Here is a 20,087-nt window from a genome sequence, read left to right on the forward strand (position 1 = left end):
GAGCTGGGAACAGGCCGTGCTCGTGCTCCCCGGGTGTGTACTCCAGCCTCTCCTTCTTCAGCTGCAGCAGCTGACTGCGAGGACTGAGAGAGAGAGGGAGGGTGTGAGAGAGAGAGAGAGAGAGAGGGAGAGAGAGAGGGAGAGAGAGAGAGTGAGAGAGAGAGAGAGAGAGTGAGTGCGAGGTATGAGAGAATGTGCAAGAGAGACTAAATTAACCAAAAACTTGAGAATAGTAACAAAATCTGGCATTTAACACGTGCGAATACGTCGCCTATCACCCGACAGAGGCAGAGCGGTGAAGACAAAGTAAAAAGGGAAGAGAAGGGAAGAAGAGGAGGAGATGGTCAGCTTGCTAGATGTGTAAAAGAGGGAGCAAAAGGCCTCTTCCTGAGGTGTGGTCGTGAGTGTCACTCAGAAGGGCTAGAATGTTTATATGCCTGTAACTCTCTCTGTGAGTCTCATTCAGAGGGGCTAGCATGTTTACGTGCCTGTAACTGTGTCTGTGAATGTCGGTCAGAGGGGCTAGCATGCTTACAGTGCAGTCCGTAAGTATTTGGACAGAGGTACAAACAGTATGTTTTGGCAAGCTTACTGGTTGGCTACTGGTTGGTTACTCCGCGTGCTTTTTATCTTATTTCTCAGCCTCATAACGGTTTACTTGAGCCAGTACAGTGTGAAGAGGCCAGTACATCGCGTGCCTGTAACTCACTCTGTGGTCTTGTAGACGTCAGAGTACAAGCCAGCCCTCTGGAACTTCTTCTTAGGAGGCCTGGCCGCTCTTTTCTCCCGCTGGCTGGGCGGGGCTACGGGCGCGGGCGGCTCCACCGACGATTGGGCCAAACACTCGGGCGGGGCGTGGCTACCAGGTGTGCCCTCCAGAGCACTAAGAAAAATGAGAAAGATTAGCAGCAGGAAAAGGCAGAAGAGAAAGATTTTGATACTTTGGAGTAATGGTCAGGAGATGCCACCAGGGGGCAGTCTATTATGATTTATTGAGTAAAAACCAAAAAAAATCACTCATGTTGGCATTGGAAGCAAGCGTGCCGAAATGCAAAACGCTGGCCAGAGAGCTCCCAGTAAAACTGTGGGACACTGTCATTTTTGGGCTCGGAGATTTTTTTAGGATACTTTCAGCATGATGTCATCCTTATCTGTGTAACAGACGAACTGCAGATCAGGGGGCGAGGCTGTGTTCTGATGCTAAAACGGCAGTTAACGATGTGGACTGGCAGTTTTAAATCACAATTAAAACCTGAAACTTGATCTAGCTTGCGACCATTAACCTCCTGAAATTATCCAGTACCACTGGCTACAAGTATTTTGGTTGGTTATATGTCCTGGTATGTTGCTGCGTCTTTATTTATTTGAGATATTCTGGAATTTGAATTCCATTTTTTACATCATGTGCTACATAATTGATGTAATTGCGCTGTAAACCGGACTGACCTGTGAAACCCGTGCAGCTCCTCCGGACTGAACCACGGCCTCCTCAGCTCCCCCCGTGGGCCTGCTCCCCGGCTCCTCTCCTCCTCTTTCCCTCCCTTCGCCCTATCCTCCTCCTCATCGCGCTCATCCTCCACTTCTTCCTCGCCCTCCTCCCCCTCCGCCTCATCCTCCTCTTCCTCCCGGTCCGGGTCCTCTTCCTCCTGGTCCGGGTCCTCTTCGTCCTCCTCCTCTTCGTCCTCCTCCTGCCGGTCCCTCTCCCACCTCTTGCGTTTCTGGCCGGGCCGGTGCTGCCCCTGCACCACGGCCTCGATCACGTCCTGCACGGTGTCGCCCCTCTCCCTGTGGGGGGGCGGCGGGGTCTGCGGGGCGGCGGGGGGCGGGCTGGGCGGGGACGGGGGCGGGGACGGGGGCGGGTACTTCCTGGGGCGCCCGGGGCCCCTCTTCTTCACCACGTTGTTGCCCACGCGAGCCTGCCTCTGGAGCTTCTTGGCCCGGAGGATCTTGTTGACGTGGTCCAGGCTGCGCTTGGTGGACAGCGCCCTCTCGCACCCCCGGCCGGGCCGGTGCAGGGGGGCCTGCCTCGCTCGGAGGGGGCCGGGGGACCGGGCGGCCGGGTCCAGGAGGCAGGTCGGGGAGGGTCTGGCTGAGGGGCTGGGCTGCCGAGGCCCCCAGGGGCCCTGGAGACCCGCCAGAGGCACGTCGTGGCCGCAGTGCAAGGAGTGGCGGGAGGGGTAGTGCAGGTGAGGGTGCAGGCCGTGCTGCGGGTGCAATGTCTCCTCCAGGCCTTCGGGGGCGCCGCGGGGCTCCGCGCCCGTCGGCAAGCCTGCTGAGGAGAAGGGGAGAGGGAGAGCGTGACTCACGGGGCAGAATGAAACGGGTGCAATAAGGCTGTGTCACGGCCTGCATCTCTCAAATGATGTTAGAATGATGTCATCCTGACATCAGCCAGAATGACGTCATCCTGACATCAGCCACAATGACATCACCGATCACTCACTACCTGGAGTTCTTGGAATCATATTAAAACCGCATATAAGCAAGGTCATTGCATTGTATTTATTATACCATATAGATGTTATATTATATTCTAGACATATAGATACATACATATACAAATTATTACATGTGATTTCTTAGTACGTATTTTCAGCACTATAAAACTAGAATACGTTATCCAACAGTGGTTGAAGAAAATAATAATAATAATAATAATAATAAACAGCAAAATCCCAAAAGGCCCAAAAAGTGCATATATCATAAAACAGTGCGCAGTGAAAACAGAGTGTCACATGGCTGTGATACTGTGAAAACCACAGTGTGCGGAGAGAGCCTTTTCCTCGCTACACCAGCCCCGCCATCCGTTTCAGTCATGCCCTCCGGGAGCGAGCTTCGCACATCAAAGCGGAAAGCGTTTAGATCACATTAGAGGCGTGAGCGAGGCGGTCTTATCGGCAAGAAAAACTGCTGTCAAACAGAGGCTCATTTTATCATCCCCGGCGAAAACACCACCGTCGCTAGCGCCCAAACAAAACGGGACTCGGGCCGCGCCGTGCGCTACACGTATTCGCCATTTATTCAATGAAAATGCTGCTACGTCAGATTTAAAAGACTTAAAACGCAGGACCGACATTCCAGCCGGTCATCAAAATCACAAAGGCTGTTCCCCATACTGTTTTCCAAAGCAGTTTCAAGCAGGACGAGAAACCACAACACCCAACAATCCAGAAAAAATAATCATACATATTTTCCCTATTGAGAAGCAACTAGCTGCAGGCAACTAGTCAGGTCAGGCATGAGTTTAGAGTCTTTGAAGCCTTTGAAGAGTCTTTGGAATGTTTTTTCAAATTTCTAAAGTCAGTGTTCCAGAACTCCATCGCTCTCGGTTACCAGCAGTGATTGTTACATCAGCATTAGAGTGTTCAGTCCAGTACATTCTAATCACATATTTGAGACCTCACACCTGAAAGGGTTAAACTGTTTCCCTTGTCTCAGCACTGATACTTAAGCTACACGTTTTTTTGTTTTTTTTATGAACATCCAGCCTCGCCCCAAAGCAAGTGTCTGACAGCCTGCCTGACGTCAGATCAGTAATGTCTTTTACCGGCAGAGAGGTGGTGTCATCAAACATGCTACTTTTTCTTCAGTCAAAAGCCTTTTTCCCCAGACATTGTCTGCTCCGCACGCTTTTGCAAACGCTGCAGATTTAAAAAAAGACGAGACACCCCCCCCCTCACCCCCCAACCTCCTCTCGTTTTCTTCTCCCGGAACGTTAGTCTGGCATACTAAATCTCCGAAAGACGGCCGATTACACGGGCACACGTAGTTTGCGGTTTGCGCTCAAGGTGTTCAAATTCAGCAGGGCTGTAGGTCTGCAGCACCAGACTCCAGTGTAGCGATCATACTGCATTTTAAGGGCACATTTGCACTGCTGAACCACTGGAATTCAATGTGCAGACTGTGAAAAAGGTAAGACATTTTTTTTTGAGCTGAAAACAGTGCCAGCTGCCAGGACCGACCGCCCCCCCCCTCCGGCCAATCGCATTCCTGCAGTCTGTGGCGCAGCCAACCGAACGCACAGACCCCGCGCCACGCCAAACGAGAGGCGGCAGCCCACGTCAGGACCAGATCTCAGTTGCCAGATCTGCCCGGTTGCCCGATCTACCTGGTTACCAGATCTGCTAGGATGCCCTGCAGCATGGAATGACGGGGGTGTTCTGGTTTGTTTCAGGTGGGTTTATGCAGAGAGGAAGTGCTGAACTTGCATTATTAAAATAACAACCTTAAAATAATGTGCCCATCCAGAATAACTACTGAATGCGGACAAATACCTTATACGGAATGAATTCACGAGTTGAAAAACATCAATGACATATGTTCAGCTGCATCATGATCATCAAGTAGGCTACGCTACATCACTCAATATAACGGCAGGTAATGAACAGATTTGGTACTGACAACAGCTTCAGGAGAGAGGGGACCTCTGCTTCCTCAACACTGGCACAGGACACTGGGCGTTAAGAGTACAACTGCAAACTTAGAGAACAAACTCAACTGGGGAACTACAATTAATTAATATATTACTTATACACAAACCACAATCTTATTACCAAGCTATTAACTGCTTATAACCCATTTGTTAACCAATTGTTTTTAAAGAAAAGGAAGAGGCAATTTGATAAGCAGCAAGATGTTAGTAATCTTTGACAGTATAATCAGGCCTTTCACCTTTGTATGTACTTGCTTTGTTTGCCCTAGAATCGATCCTGAACAAACAGAGCCTAACACGGACCAGCCAGGGTACGACTGCCGCTCTTATTAGAGCAAGAGAAGACACCGAGGAGTGAAGGGTGCATGATGCTCTGATCAGTTTATGCTCGAATAACAACCTGAATCAGTCAGTCTGACTGACAGCCGTCAGGACCGAGACGTTAACAAAGGTGCAGACCGAGGCTTTGCAAACTGTGAAAGGGGGGGGGATGCGTCCCCAATTCTGGCATTAGGAGTAAAACAATCTCTCTGCACGCCTCTGGAGATATACACATAAGAAGTGGATCTAAGGGACACACACATCTTTTCCGTGGACTGACTGCACTTACTCCATTTTGTGCCTGATTGTTACGGTAAGAAGCCTATAATTCCACCCGTGACAGGAGGACAATGCATCCAGCCGCTCAGAAGACTACGATAATGATAGAGGTCTTCTTCTGTGGTGTATGGTGACACCGTGTACAATGACTGAGCAGTGAGCTCCATCTACCAGTGACAATCCTTTAATGGGAACGGTTTAATCAAGACAAACCGAACACAATAAATATTCTAGCAGGGAACTGAAGGGCTGAAAGTGCCACTTTGGGTTTGGCGTAGCAAAACGATTTTTGGGAAATGTGTTTCCGTGTGAATGTGAATCCCTACACCCCAGCAAGACCACTCCGGTCTGCCAGCTCTGGTCCCCTCATTACAAGTTCCAGGTGGTCGGGCAGCACGTTCACATTCTCCGTTCTGGTTCCTCGGTGGTGGAATGACTTGCCTACCACTATCAGAACAGCAGAATCCCTCCCCATATTTCGACGCAGACTGAAAACACACCTTTTCAGACAGTACCTTAAGTCCTCCCTCCCTAAAACGAGAATGTAAATGGAGGTGTTTATATAAGTACCGAGATGCGAGCAGACCCAGATTGGCTGAAGATGCAGTTGGGAGACGACAGACACTCAGCTCCACAGGGATGAAGTCACTACGAGCTGCCAGTGCATCCAGTCTGTTTCAGATCAGAAAAATACACTATTCCCAGTATTCCCAGGAGCAACAGGAGGACGGAAGCCCAGAGCACTCCTCCGGCAACTGCACCGGAACCCAGGACCTGACGGTCCGTACCCCAACATCTGCATCTGGCCGCGAGCGCTTTGGGGGGGAGGGGGGGTGGGGGTAGGGATTGAGCCAGCTGCAGCTCTCTGGCGTGTTACAGCACCGACACCGTTTATCCCTGTCAGTCAACACCACAGCGGGACGGAACGAGCAGGGGTCCCAGAGAATCGCACCACCACGTTGAGGAAGAAAAGAGGGGGAGAGATACGATGATATGGGCCAACACAAACCGGCTTCAGTGGCCTGGAGGAAGAGAAGAAAGGAAGGAATGGTGAGAGGAGAGTGATGGGGTGCAAGGGAGCGGGAGGGTGACAGATAGAATGAGAGAGAAAGGGACACGGGAAGAGAGAGAGAGAGAGAGAGAGCAACCGAGAGTGAAAGTGACAGAGTGAGTGAGAAACGGACAGAGGGAGAGAGGGGAGAGTGAGAGGCCGAGAGAGAAAGGGAGAAGAGAGTGCGAGAGAGAGAAAAGGGACAGAGGGATAAGAGAGAGAGAGAGAGAGAGAGAGAGAGAGAGAGAGAATGAGTCAGTTTCCCTCCACTGGACTTCCCCGTAGAGGTTAGTCCGTTTCTGGGAATCAGTCAAGCCCGCTGGCAGATGGAAAACACACAGGCCACATTTTTCACACAATAGCACAACGTGAAAAATGCTTTTCTTTGGGGCCGGGGGGGGGGGGGGTGGAGATAGAGAGGCTACTGGCAGGATATAACGCCCTTGACATCCAGTCGCGGACAAACCACAAAATAATCGCTCCTCTACAAGGAAAAAAGGTTCTACATCCTCCACAGACGCAAAAAGACGCAGCTGTACGTGCGCGAGCCAGGAATCCGGCCGGTCGCAACTGGAGAGACCCGCAGTGCAAGTACGACCTGAAACTCGACACTCCGGACATGCGGTTACAACTCACAATGCGACAAACGGCCACAAACTCGCCGCGCATTTCAGTCGCACTCGCAAAACACTCAAGAGCAAACAATGGCCTCGCCGTGCCACAGATAACGTTACCCTTATCATATTCCCGCTCGGGTCTCTGTGTCCTAATCTGGCACGCTGAAACTCAACACGTGCCTGATGTATATTTTACACATAAACTCCAGGCGGGAGAGCGTTACATACATACATACATGCATACACCGTCCTTTCAGATATTATCTGATACGCACGCGCCATTCAATAATTCACATTCCGGTTATTTCCACTGATCAGGAATAAAGGGGAACTTGAGTTGTTTTTGTGTGCTGCTCTGGTTAACGATTGGTTGGAGCTGGACCAATGAGGAGAGGTTTTGATAAATTAGGTTTGACACAGATGGTGTCTATGTCACTCTTCTTTAAATGGGATCTAGGATACATGCTTATGAACATCGCAAAAACGGTGATGTTATATTTGGACTTGGCAGGCAATAAGAAAGGATTTCATGGTTACAGACAAAGCGCAATAGATGACTATGCAGTAAGACATTAACAGACAGACGGGGAGAGAGGGAGGCAGGGAGAGAGGGAGAGGCTGGGAAAGATAGAGAGAGCTATCAATAGAGCTCCAACACATGTTGAGTCAGACTACACATGCAACTGCTTATTTCAGAGTTTCTCTGGCAAACGGTTTGTGAAAAACAACATACCCCCCCCCCCTCGCTTCCACCCTCCTCCTCCCCGCATCCCTCGTCCTGTGTGTCCATTTCCTCCATCGCTCCTCGAGAAACGGCGTAAAAAAACCCGCCCCGCTCTCGCTCCCTCCCGGAGTCCGTGCCCAGATCCTAACCCCAGATCCCGCAGCCCGGTCAGGCTGCCCGGGCCAATGCAAACAGAGCAGGGTCGGGTCGACCGGCGTCTTTTTATAACCGGCCGGGGGGAGAGCCGCGGCTTCCCACCGCGCGCGGCGCACTCGTGATGAGGGCGACAGCTTCTGCCGGGCGGCCGAACGCACCGCGCGTCCCCGCGCATTCCTGTCAGCGTGCCACACTGGCGTGCGTTCGTCTATCGGGGACGTTTAGGACACGACACGAAGCGTATGAGGCTCGATTTACGCTCCACGCAGCATCCGCGAGGGTACGCATGGCCACAGTGATGTCACATCAGCAGACACGTCCCCTTCATGAGACGGCCATTCCGCACACACCCCAAATCTTTGAGCTAGGCGGACACACCCATGCGTAAATAACAGCAGCACAATAAGAGTTTGTACTCCACAATAATAAACATGTTTACAATACACTACGAAACTCCATCTGAATACCACCTGAAAATGTTCTGTACATGTGTATTTTATTACATTAACTGGTCCTTATCCCACTAAAATGCATTAGCAGGGCAGGCATTTAAAAATGGATAGCAGTGCACACATGCTTGACACATACTTAATCCTCTAAGGTGTGTGAGCTCACAAATATGTGATTGGAATGTTCTTAACGGAACACTAGAGTTCTAGAACACTTTGAATTTTGGAAAAAAACAACAAACAAAAAAAACATCGCAAAAATCCAGCTCATCAAAGGGTTAACATAATACGGATCACACACTGAACTTCATCTACCCACGAAGAAAGGGAGTACGTGTCCACCGGTCACGAGAATGTGCTCGCTCTCTCCATTTCCCTCTCATCATCCATCCTTCGATCCATCCATCGCTCTCTAGTTCTCGCCTCCCATTCCCCCTCCTCCGCGTTTTTTCCCCTCTGCCTCCACCGTCCCCATCCGTGACCGGCAGGCGACCCCCGCGTCCAAAAACCGCAATCCCGCCACCGCCCGTCCCAGATTACGCTGACGCTACGCTACCGTCCGCGCAGACTGCACACGCCAGCTGAAAGGGCCGGGGCGGGCCCCGGGCTCAATTCCCGCTACGCTGCACCGGCCGCTCACAATGGCATGATGGGCCACAGACCCCAGGACACTAAACCCGCCACGCGGAGCGGCACAACTGAGGCGCTGCGGACCCGACGCAGGCAAGTCCACAACGCGCCCCACGCGAACGCGGCCTCCACGTCCGGCAATAGGGAACGTACGATATTCCAGAGACCAGAAAGTCCGGACGCCCAAAAACCTGTGAAATTACTATTTCCAGTCGCGCCACACCACACCCCATTGCTGAACGGCTGGCGTAACTTTGACTGGCGGTTACTTACTGACCTACGAAGTCTAATTCTGTCAAACTTTAAATGTGAACAAAATCTGAATGAGTAGCAAGCGAGTGTGGGATCAATTCCACCAATTCAACTCACGTTCTCAATAACCTCCAGCATTCACTATCCCAAATGTATTAGCCTCAATTCCACTTTGTTCGGTGTTATCTATCCCCGCTTCCACCCACATTCCCATAATTACAATTCAGCCATTCTTAGCACCATGACATTAAGAAATAGACCCAACATTTTCCTTCTCCGTGTCCAATTCAGTTTAATTCCATTTTCAGACTGTCTGACCCAAGTCGCTTGCTAATTTTGGGCCTTATCCCGCCAGACTGCAGTACTTCAGGTAACACTGGAATCCCTCATAACAAAAATGGTGCCTTTAACACTTTAAGGTGTGAGATCACAAAATATGCAATAGATTAGAATGTTCTTAACTGAACATTCTAATGCTGATGGTAACAATCGCTACTGGTGACTGAAAACAATAAAGTTCTAGAACACTGGCTTTAGAATTTAAAAAAAAGAATTTTTTTAGAAACATTCTAAAAAAAAACCTACTCTTCAGGGTTAACCAGAAACCAAGAGACAGCAAATTCTCACCTGTCTCCCTCCTCTCAGCTGACGAGGGCCGGTCTTTCCTGAGTGTCCCGTCCAATGCCATGAAGCTCCTGGTGAGCCCCGGTGCTGCAGATCCACCCCTCCTGCCCCGGCAACCCCTGGAGGTGGACCGGCTCAAGGCAGAAGCAAACAGGTTGGTGTGCTGGGGAGTGGCGTGTGATTGTGCCGAACCAGACAGGGGGGTCAGAGGCTCCTCTTCCTCCTCACTGTCCGAGCATCCCTCAGGGTCCGGCAGGCGCCCTGCCGCGAAGGAGTCCGGGCCAGGGTTGGTCTTTTTGGAGAAGTTGGTGTAATCCACATCGGGGCTACCCCTCCTCAGCCAGGACTCTTGGTGATGGTAGCCCCTGGCTCCCCCTCCAGCCGACAAGTACGAGGGCCCCAGGCAGGGGAAGGGCGCATCTTTGCGCTTGTACCTCTCGGCCGAAGACGAGGAGGAAGATGATGGGGAATTGGCTGGGGGCGTGGTTACCAAATTGTTGCCACTGGTGGTGGTGGCGGTTGGATCTTTTCCGTACCGGTAGCGCTGCAGAGATTCCATCGCTCCCCCACCGCTTCGTCCCGTGCCTCCTAAACCCGTACCTGCAGACAAGCCCGTTCCACCGGCACCTCCTCCCTCAGCCGCGCCCTCCTCCCCCCGCCGGTCCCGATGCTTGTGTCTGTGTTTGTGTTTGTGTTCGTGCAGCCAGCCGTAGGACAGCTCAGGGGCCACGCCCGGGTACAGGACGGGGGACCTGCCCCCTCCCAAGTACTCCTGCCTCAGGAGCTTGTGTTTCTTCTTGTGAAATTTGGCCGGGTTGAGCAGGAGGTGCGGAGCGTGGTGGTGCATGTACGAGGGCGGAGGGGGCGGCGGGAAGGAGGGGGAGTGGTGCGGGTGGGGCGGAGCAGGGTGGGTCGGGGGGTGGTGGTAGAGGGTCGCCGCAGGGGGGTACCCTCTGTAGTAGCTCAGTCCCAGAGGGGGAGACGAGTACGGAACGCTGTAAGAGGGGTGGTAGAAGCCGGCTCCCGACAGGGGGAACCCCAACCCGTGGACAAAGGGCACCTCCGCCATGGCCTCGCGCAGCTTGGGCGGCCGTCCCCGCTTCTTCTTCAGGTCCGGCTTGCGGACGTAATGCAGGGAGTCGCAGGGGTAGGCCGGGTGGGGGGAGTAGTATCCGCTGAAGTTGATCCTGAAGATGGTGGGGAGGAGGTCTCTGGTTAAGTAGTGGTGAGGGGGAGGGTGGTTTCCCCCAACACTGCCGCTCCCGCCAGGCCCCACGCCCGTCCCTCTGCTCCCGGGCCCCCCAGGCCCCCCTCTTCCCAAAGTGCTCCCCAGCCCCACGGTCGTGCTGCGGTGGGCAATCCGAATCTCGCTCAGCCTGACAGTCATGTCCTCCAGCTCGGCCAGGAAGTCCGGGTCCTGGCGGCGGGACCGGAGCTGAAGGTACTTCTTCTTGCGCTTGCGCTTCTGTCTCTTCAGCTTCTCGTACCCGGGGCAGGCGTGCCCCCGTCGCTTGCACTTGTGCTTGTGCTTTTCCTTGTGGCTGACCAGAGACGAGGTCGGGGGTGCGGGGGGAGTTCTACGGGGGTCTGGGGACACTCCGGAGCCCAGAGGGGAAGGGGAGGGGGAGGGGCGGTCAAGCAACACCGAGGATGCGTGTCTCCGTCGGCCGCGCGGGCTGACTCCGACAGTTACCCCCGCCATCGACCCGACAACTCCAGGCATCAGAACTCCGCCTGCCATTCTATGGGCGATCCCCAGGCTGCCTAAGCCACCCAAGCCGCCACACCCGCTTCCGACTTTCTCCCCCCGGTCAGAGGTGCTGTTGTTGTCCGTTCCTATGCCGCTGTCGCTGGGCACCGTTTCCTCGCTGTGGGACTCGCTGACGGGCGAAGGCGTGGCCTCCTTCAGCTCGCTCAGGTGAGAGGGGGATGTGGGCAGGAGGGGCGGGGGAGGGGACAGCTTGCGACAGTGGAAGTGGTGCCGGTAGTGATGGTGGTGGCCCCGGCACGACGACTTCCTCAGCGGGGAAGGGGTGGCGGAGGAGGAGCCTAACGGACCGAGGGGGCGGGCTGGGGAAGGAGCCAGGGAAGATGGAGGGCGGAGGGGGAAGGAGTGGTGGGCGTGGTGCGAGTGGCTGCAGTGAGCGTGTGGCGCAAAGTGCACGGCACCGGGCTCTACAAAGCCGGCATCGCTAATGGGGCTTTGGCCACCACTGGACTGCGAGAGCGTGGGGGAGGGAAAGACCTCCGGAGGAGGAAGGTGTTGCTGGGCTTGGAGGGACTGCTGCTGGGGATGGTGAAGGGGCGAGTTGGAGGCTGGGGGCAGGAAGTTTTCGGGGAGGGGAGCAGAAGCACAGGGATTAGCCGACGCTTTGGGTTTGCGTCCTCTCCTTTTGCCCATGTATATTGTCCCTTTCTTGCTGACGTTGATCTGAGGGCCTAGTTTGCTCCCGAAAGAGGCCGCCAGGGAAGACAAGGAGTGCTTAGCGGCTGCCGCGGCCGCAACGGCTTCCCCGCCTGCGGTCCGCGAGGACTCTGCCACAGCGCCCGACACAGTCAGGATCTGGCTGAGGAGCCGCTTGCGCTTCAGAGTCTTCATCTTGTTGATTTTGCCGATAATGGTCTTCATTATCAGCTGGCCGTTGCCTTTCTTGCGGAAGGCCTTATCCGCGTCCGCACCCTCGCCGGCCATCAGCCCACTCCCTCCCCTCTCCTCCAGGGCCAAAGTCGGGGGCTGGGCCTCCTGCGGTAAGTTTGGAGGCTGCCGCTTGGGGCGTCCCCGCTTCCTGCGCAAGGGCTGTGGAGGGTTCAGGTCCACCTCCGGATGCAAGACAGGGGGGTCCTGCTCCTCTTTGGACTTAAGCAGGGAGTACACCTTTGAGGGGGGCAACCGAACGGCGCGGCCGGGCTGGGGAGCATCCAGCCGGGGCATCTTGGACTTTGGGCGACCTCGTTTCCTGGGAGGAGCCGCAAAGAGCTGGGAAACAGAGGGGGGCACACGGTTGGGGTTGGGGGGCCGTCCTACTGGTCTGGGCTTGTGAGGAGGGGCGAGCTGCGACGTCAAATGACTCTTGCACAGGTTCAGGTGCTTGTCGTCGGTCGCACAGGCCTGGGTCGGCCTCTGGGTCCGGTTCACGACCCGCGTCCACCGCGGCCGCCTGCCCTTGCGCTTCTTCAGAGGCTTGCAGTCCTGTTCTGGGGGTGAACTGGGGTACATATCAGCGGTTTCCTTTTGGGGAGGGGGCGCAGCAAAGGGAGGGTCAGCGGGCGAGGAAGTCCGTCTTGCGGGTTCTGAGGGGGCAGCTGTGTGTCGGTCCCGACTGGAGCTACGGCTTTTGGGACTCAAACTCTTTCTGCCCTCCCCCTGAGAAGGCGAAGCGGCCTTACTCATAGCCTCTCGCCTTCCTGGTTTAGACAAAGGCCCACCTTTGCTCAAGTCTCTGGGGCCATCTTTCTCTCTGTCTGGCTCTCTCTCGCTACGTTCAGCTGTCTGGGTAGGCCCATTCCTGGGAAGAGAGGTGGCAGGACACCGTCGCCCATCCAACGCACCTCCGGCCCTCTGATCTGAGGTCAGCTTAGGTGGCGATAACAATGACACGGGTCGATAGGTGAGAGGTGGCTGCTGCCTGACCCCATTACCGTTGCTATTGTTGTTGCTGATGTTTGCAGAGGTTGCCGGGCTGCTACTGCCATTAGCGTTGCCGTTGCTGCCTCTCTTTCCATCCCCATCTCCTTCCTCTTTCCTGGATGGGGCAGTAAACTTTTCCAGTAGAACGTCTTTGTGCCGCGGGCCTGGGGGGCGGCCGGGTGGCCGGGAAACCGGCGTGGGTGGGCGGGGGGAATGGGAGTTGGAGGAGGAGCCCGATGCTCTGCTGAGCGAGGCGGGGTCTGGACGCGGCGGGACGGGGCCCGTGGCGGTTGAGTTCACATTCACTGCGGCAATTGAGTTGGAGGAGGAGGAGGAGGAGGAGGAGGAGGAGGAGGAGGAAGAGGAGGGAAATTTGCGAACCTTGGGCTTAGCGGACTTGGAGGGTGGACAGATGGCAATGAGCTGAGCCAGTTTCTCTGTGACGGTGGTGGACCCCCTAGGGTTCAACACACCCCTGTCCCTCTGGCCCTCACCGAGAGAGCTCTGGGGGGGTTTGGAAGCTCCATCGGATCCCCCTCCTTCCTTAGGGCCCTGTATCGAGAGGGCTGCGGGGGGAGGCGTAGGGGTGGAGCAGGGAGGGCTGCTGGCTGATGGAGGGGGGCTTTTCTTTTGAGGCGGGGTCAATCCGTCATCTGTCCCAGGTCGATGAAGGTTCACGGGTCTCTCTGTAGAGGGGTCCGACTTTGCCTCCGACTTGCGAGCCAGCTTTGGGGGACCCTGTGGAGGAATGCAGAAATTCACATTTACAGAGCATATACACTGTAACCAAACTTTGCACAGAAAAATATTGGGCATTTACCAGGTACAGTAGATTACGGGAAAGTTTTAGCTTGTAAACTGACTGTATAACACTGACTTATAAATGACTGTATCAGCTAGCCAAGCCTTATGTTGCACTGAACCATGTAAGCTCTTTTTCCCGAAAAATACACGACTTGGCAACGCCACTAGTGTCACAGACGTTTTCATCAGAAGCCTCTGGGCACGTGTTATTTCCTCCTTCTGAAGGAAATCTTTAACGACACCTCCGCCCTAAATATCCTCGCCCTAAAAGGGTGTAATGAACTGGCTCAATAACACAGAATGAATGGCGCAGAGGCGGATGGAAAAAGAGAGGAGGAATTAAGAGGGTAATGAAGGGAAAAGATGGGGAGCGGATACTCGGGACTTACGCGAGCCTCGGATTGCAAGACGTCGCGAAAAAAGGTCAAACATTTTTGTGTACCTCTGCCGTAGCTGGCAATAACCCGGCTTAATTGACCGAAGAAGACGGGCGAACGAGAGGCATGACGGGGAGAGAGAGCCGCTACCTCTGGACGAGACTCAAAAACATTATCAGGGTCAAAGCGAGGACAATGAGAAAGAAAAGAGGGGGGAAGGGGGGGGGGGGGTATGGTATGGCCAGTGGAGAAGAGAGGACACAGTGACACAAAAAACGGAGGAGAGAAGGGGAGGGGGGGGGGGCGTAAAAGAAAGCCAGACAAAAAAAAAAAAAGGTGAGATAACGTGCACAACGCAGACTACCTGACACAGACAGCGAAGTGAAGGGACAAAAAAAGGAACATTGTTCACAGCTGTGCTGCAGTCAGGGAAAATGCCGAAGGAAAAAAGAAAAAAAAGAAAAAGAAAAAAAAATTGGAAATGTGCCGTTTTATCCTTTATGAGCAGTCGGAGGCTCTAATGGATTTTTCATATCAGCCGGTAGTCCGAAGCTTCGTTCAGCTTGTCAAATCTTTTTCAAAAGGGTTCACAGACACAAAAGAAGCGCTGTGAATCTCCACAACCACAGACCACAAATCTAGGGGACCCTATGCCAGGCTGAGCAATATGACGCCCCCTCTGAACCCAGAATCCTGACCACACCAGAGCTGGGGGGGGGGGGGGGGGGCACGTTGTTCCCAAAGCTGGAAAAGCCAGGTTCAGAAAGTAATAGTACTCCCCAGTACTTCATCCCAATCACCTGGACTTGCCAATCAGCACAATTCTTCAAACACAAGGTAGAACTATTTAGTCAAATCAGCTGGCTGAGCCCATGGGTGGAAGAAAGCCCTGGCAGGACTTTCACTTTCTGACCCCTTGGTCCTTCCGCCTCTGGGTGTTCCTCGGCATGAGGAGCGGCTGGGCTGGCAGGACGCCCCAGAACGTCTCATCCCATCGCACATTCGCAGCTCCGCCTGCCAACTAGATGCCTGTGGCCTGTCGGCCTGGCTCTCAGCTCATAAGACTGCAGAACCAGAAGAAGTGGCCGCTGTCTGCAGGGCCCTCTGCGAACGAACGCGTCCGCGCCCTCGACTGGAAGCGCGCCATAGCAACAGGCAGTTCACTTGGGAATCCAAACAACGAAGGAAATGAAATAAAGCTTTTATCTCCTTATACAATGGCTTGGCTGATAAACAATGCTTAATTCTGATTGGCTGGGTGGTGTACATTTTTTTTAGAAGCTCAATTATGAAGTACTGCTAAAAAACAAAAAAAAAGCTTAATTGAGGTTAAATTACTGCAAATCAACAATCTGACTCCATAAAACAATTTTAATATTTATATTTTTCGTCGGAAATAGCGAGCAAGCCAAGTGTTACAATATCATACGTGCTTGTGGGATGTGTCCAGCCTCTGCCAACAAGCATAGTCAGCACGTTGTCAATGAATGGCTATAGAGTAGACTGGCTAGTCTCGCTAGATTTAGGGTTGCCAACAGTCCCGTAATATATGGAATCGTTCCGTCACTGGAAAGTAAGAAACATGTTCTGTATAACCCATACAGGACATTTTGTTCTCTATCTTTGTGAATGATAAAATGCATAGGTTAGGAAGCTCTGTTTTGAATATAATTCAATATTTGGCAGGATAGCTATCCCCGATGACAAAGATGCTGAGAGACTATTTTGCCCTAAAGCCAAACTGAATTTTAATGTTCAGTTAGGTCGGCTAGGTCGGTAATGTGAGTGACATAAAGCTTGTTCATCTAACCCGGATGATAGGGACTCGAAGGAAATGTCCATTGCTGGGCTCAGTGTTATAGGGTTTTGGATATTTGCTGGAACACTTAGGTAACATTTCCATTGCAGTGGAATTGTGAAACAAATGCTTTGACTGTAATTCCATTTTCTTGCTGGTAAGCTGTTGTGTAAGCAACATAATGACCTCTGGGCCGTGCGCTACTATGCAGTCTGATTGCCCTTCACGGAGGGAAATTGCCCCCAGGTTCATCTTGGGCAATTTACTACATCCACACCGGGCATTCAAACTGCATAATGCACCACCCCCTCGGTCATTATCCCTTACTTATTCAATGTGTTCAGCACCAGCAGGCTCCACAGTAGCACTGTGAAGGAGCTCTCTACAACTCCGGGCTGGGCCCTATAGCCAAGACCAGTGGTTCCCAACCCTCTCTTACAGCACCCCCCCAGCATGTCCAGCTACTTCATGTGTTCCATCCCAAGCACACCTGTTGCAGCACCTCAAGGGCTCGATTAGTTGTTTCAGGTGTGCTTGAGGAGGAATACCTGGGCCGATTAAGGGGCACTGAAGGAGAGGTTTGGGAACCACGGGCGTAGACATTGTTATTTTGAGCAAGACCTGCTCGATCAATTCTGGGTACAAATACCAGGACCAAATAGCAGCGGGCAACAGCCCTGCAGGACCATTTCTGAGGGGGCAGGATGGGCTAAAGCTCCTTGGGGGTTATCGTTTATAAACCCCTAGCCACCCACAAGGTCCCTACAACCCAGCCAACACAAAACATTCTTACAATGTTGCTGCAGCGTAGTGGCAGTGTTATAACATTAACAAAACCATCCAGTAAAATCATGAGAATGTTTGGTGTGAGCTGGGAAGTTGCCAGCTATTGTCGCGTTAGAGATGTGCCTGCCCTCCAATCAGGGCTAGCACTCCCGCACGATGCCCCGAGGCTTATGGGCTCATGGTGAGGCAAATGGACGCTGGCTCATGGATGAGTGTGCTGTAGGAATGCACACCCTCCGTCCTGTGGTCGATTGTGACGCTTGATGGTGATGCAGGAATGACAGAGCAATCCGCAATCCCACAAAAGAATACGGATCAGATTGCAGTGGCATGGAAGAGGGGCAGCATGATTAACACATTCCGGCTCCCTTACCCTTTTCCCTTGGGGGTTCCCCGTGAAGGGGGCCGGCGGGGCAGGAGGTGGGGGAGGAGCCGGGGCAGTTGCGGGCGACGACAGCGCAGAGGGCGGTTTCGGTGCGGCGCTCAGAGCCGCGGTCCTGTCTCGGTCCCCGCTCGCCCCCGTGACCCCGCCCCCGCGGCAGCCCCGCCCGCCGCCCCGCCCGTGCCTGACGGAGGTCCGTATCGCCGGCCGGCACACGTAGTTCTCCAGGATTTTGGGCGGCTTCTTCATCCGCTTGGCCTGCAGCCCGATCTTGAGCTTGACGTTGCCCTCCGAAAAGTTGGTCTCCTTGATGGAGAACTGCTGCTGGTCGCCTCCGCCTACTCCTGCTCCTCCTCCTCCGCTGCTAGCCTCCGGCGGAGATCCCTCTCTCTTCTCCTCTTCTTTCTTCCCACCCCCTCCCTCCTTCTCTCGCTCCCCCGGAGGAGGGGCGGCGGGAGGGAGAGGGGGCGGAGAGGCGGACCCTCCCTGGGTCCTCTGATCCATCAGGGGTTTTGGGGCAGATGGGGTGGTGGTGCCCCCGGGCGGAGCCGCCAGGGGCAGGTGGGGGACTGGGGAGGGGGGAAAGGGGGAAAAGGGAGAGGGGGAGGGGGGGTCAACAAGGGTAGGAAAGCAATCCTTGTTCGTGGTCGTCGGTTTGTCCTTTTCCAACGGTCCAGTCTTCTCTCTCCGTCTCTCAGGCTGCAGGGACAAAGGAAGGTATAGGATGAGGGTGGGGCCTATTGATTTGGACAGTCTAGATTAGTCATTTAATAAACAGTAAAAAAAAAAAAAAAATTTTTAAAAAGGTCAAACTATAGGCGCAATTCAGGGAACTGGTGGGGGGTTTTCACATTGATATGACTCATATCTGCCCATCGTGTCAGCAAATAAATAGCCTACTAATCTGGTTAGTGAGCTGGGCTGAGCAACAGAATACCTCATGGGAGGACTCAAAACACAGGGTTTCTGCACAGCCTTCGCAAGGCTGTTAACATGTGAGCTTACCTGCCTGTGCTGCAATATTAGTGTTACGGCACCCTGGTTTCTGTGACTGTTACTTTTAGGACGCAACATAATGGTGGTAACGTTTAGATATAAAAACTGGACAGTGATTTATGAGACAAACGGGATTAACGACAATCCTCTATTTTTACACCTTTTAAGTAGCTTCACTTGATAGGGTTAGTTTGGCTGACAATTGGCTATATCGGGAGGGACTCTCCAGCTAAAATTAACTGGAAGCTGCATCAAGAAACAAAATCAAAAGTTAAGAAACAAGGACCTAGTTCTCAGGAAATCAAAGACAGGCATGCAAGGAGACAGTACTGATATGATACCAAACAGAAACAGATTACTTCAGAAGGAAGGGCAGCCTGTAGCCTAGTGGCTAAGGTGCATGAATGGGAGCCGGAAGGTTGGGGGTTTGAGCTCCACTGTAACCTAGTGCCAAAGGTACATGACTGGGAGGTTGGTGGTTCAAGCCCTGCTGTAGCCTATTGGCTAAGGTACATGAAAGTTGGTGGTTGGAGCCCGGTACAGCCACAATAAGATTCGCACAGCTGTTGGGCCCTTCAGCAAGGCCCTTATCCCCATATTGTGGCAGGGGGGATTGTCCCCCTAATCAACTGTAAGTAGCTCTAGATAAAAGCAGCAGCTAAATAACGGTCATGTAATGTAATGTACCGCACAGATTTGGAATCAGAGCGTTCTGTTGTTGTTGGGACCATTTGCTAATGAAGCATTCTTACTGGAGGCAGCTCAGAACATTTACAGCATACAGCACACAAATCACCTTGCCCGGGGAGCCATCAGCCGCCCCAGAGGATCTGAATACCCAGCCCTCGAACCACTGCTCTGCGGTGCTGCCCAGTAACAGGATGACGAAAGCGTGAAAACGACCGCGCAAACAGGGCTGGCAGCGGACCGACACTCCCAATTTTTGCCGAGTGCTGCAGAGAACACCGTAGGACGTCCGACAGGGGCCACTAAATAGTAACAGAGAACTGGGACGGGACTTACGGGCGCGGTAATTGGTCAGCATCTGGTGCACTACAGTTCTTAAACCCCCCTTCCCCCCCCCCCCCCACTCCTCGCTCCTGGGGGACCTCCTATAAAGCACACCGCCCCGTTTGGCGATGAGTGCCAAGCGGCACCGGAGCAGTGCAGTGTGGGCATTTTGGGCAGGTGCTTTCTCCTCTGAAGTCATTTCGAGATGATTCAGGACAGCGACTTCAGCGCAGAGGGAACTCCCCAGGGGGGCCCCGTGCCCCGTGCCCCCACCCCCCCGGCCTTAGAGAAGCCCGTCAGGGCGGGGCTCAGGTCAGGGCTTCACGCGGTCGAGGGGACACTAACCGCTAAACCATAAGGAGCCGGCTACCGTTCTGCAGCCGCGCTAGCGGCATGAGGCTCCGGGCTCCGTTCCCAAGACCCACGCCTACTTTTCTGTGTTTACTACAGCTACTCACTCCGCAACACCCCCCCATCACACATACCATACTCCACCCCTCGCCCACTTTCTCCCTCGCTCTCTCCCTCACTCACTCCATCAATCTTTCTCCCCTCCCCTTCCTCGCTCCCTCCTTCTTTCTTCTTCTCCCCATTCTCCCTCCCTGACTTTCTCTCCCTCTGCACAATCGCCCCAGCCCCCGCCCCCCCCCCCCCGCCCCCCGACCCCCCTGTGCTCCCCTTCTCCGTCTCCCCTCACTGCAAACCGCACAGAACGACGGTCAAACTGGAGTCACCGTGTACCCGCTAATCAAAAACAGATTTTTTCCCTC

General features: G+C 53.6%; 1 protein-coding gene across 4 annotated transcripts in view; it reads right to left on the reverse strand.

The window, feature by feature from the left end:
• ash1l (ash1 (absent, small, or homeotic)-like (Drosophila)) overlaps nt 1-20,087 on the reverse strand; it is a 45,733-nt gene that overhangs the window by 20,727 nt on the left and 4,919 nt on the right. For 3 of the 4 annotated variants that reach the window (XM_061253852.1, XM_061253853.1, XM_061253851.1), the window contains 5 exons: nt 17,302-18,009; nt 9,539-13,901; nt 1,447-2,272; nt 710-883; nt 1-83 (listed from right to left, as the gene is read on the reverse strand). The exon at nt 1-83 is cut by the window's left edge and continues 12 nt beyond it. In XM_061253852.1, coding sequence (XP_061109836.1) covers nt 1-83; nt 710-883; nt 1,447-2,272; nt 9,539-13,901; nt 17,302-17,814 — 5,959 coding nt within the window. In that variant the 5' untranslated portion in view covers nt 17,815-18,009. The remainder of the gene's footprint in view (nt 84-709; nt 884-1,446; nt 2,273-9,538; nt 13,902-17,301; nt 18,010-20,087) is intronic. The other variant, XM_061253854.1, reaches the window with a different exon arrangement.

The sequence above is a fragment of the Conger conger genome, chromosome 9 (assembly GCF_963514075.1).
Source record: "Conger conger chromosome 9, fConCon1.1, whole genome shotgun sequence".
NCBI classification, from domain to species: domain Eukaryota; kingdom Metazoa; phylum Chordata; class Actinopteri; order Anguilliformes; family Congridae; genus Conger; species Conger conger.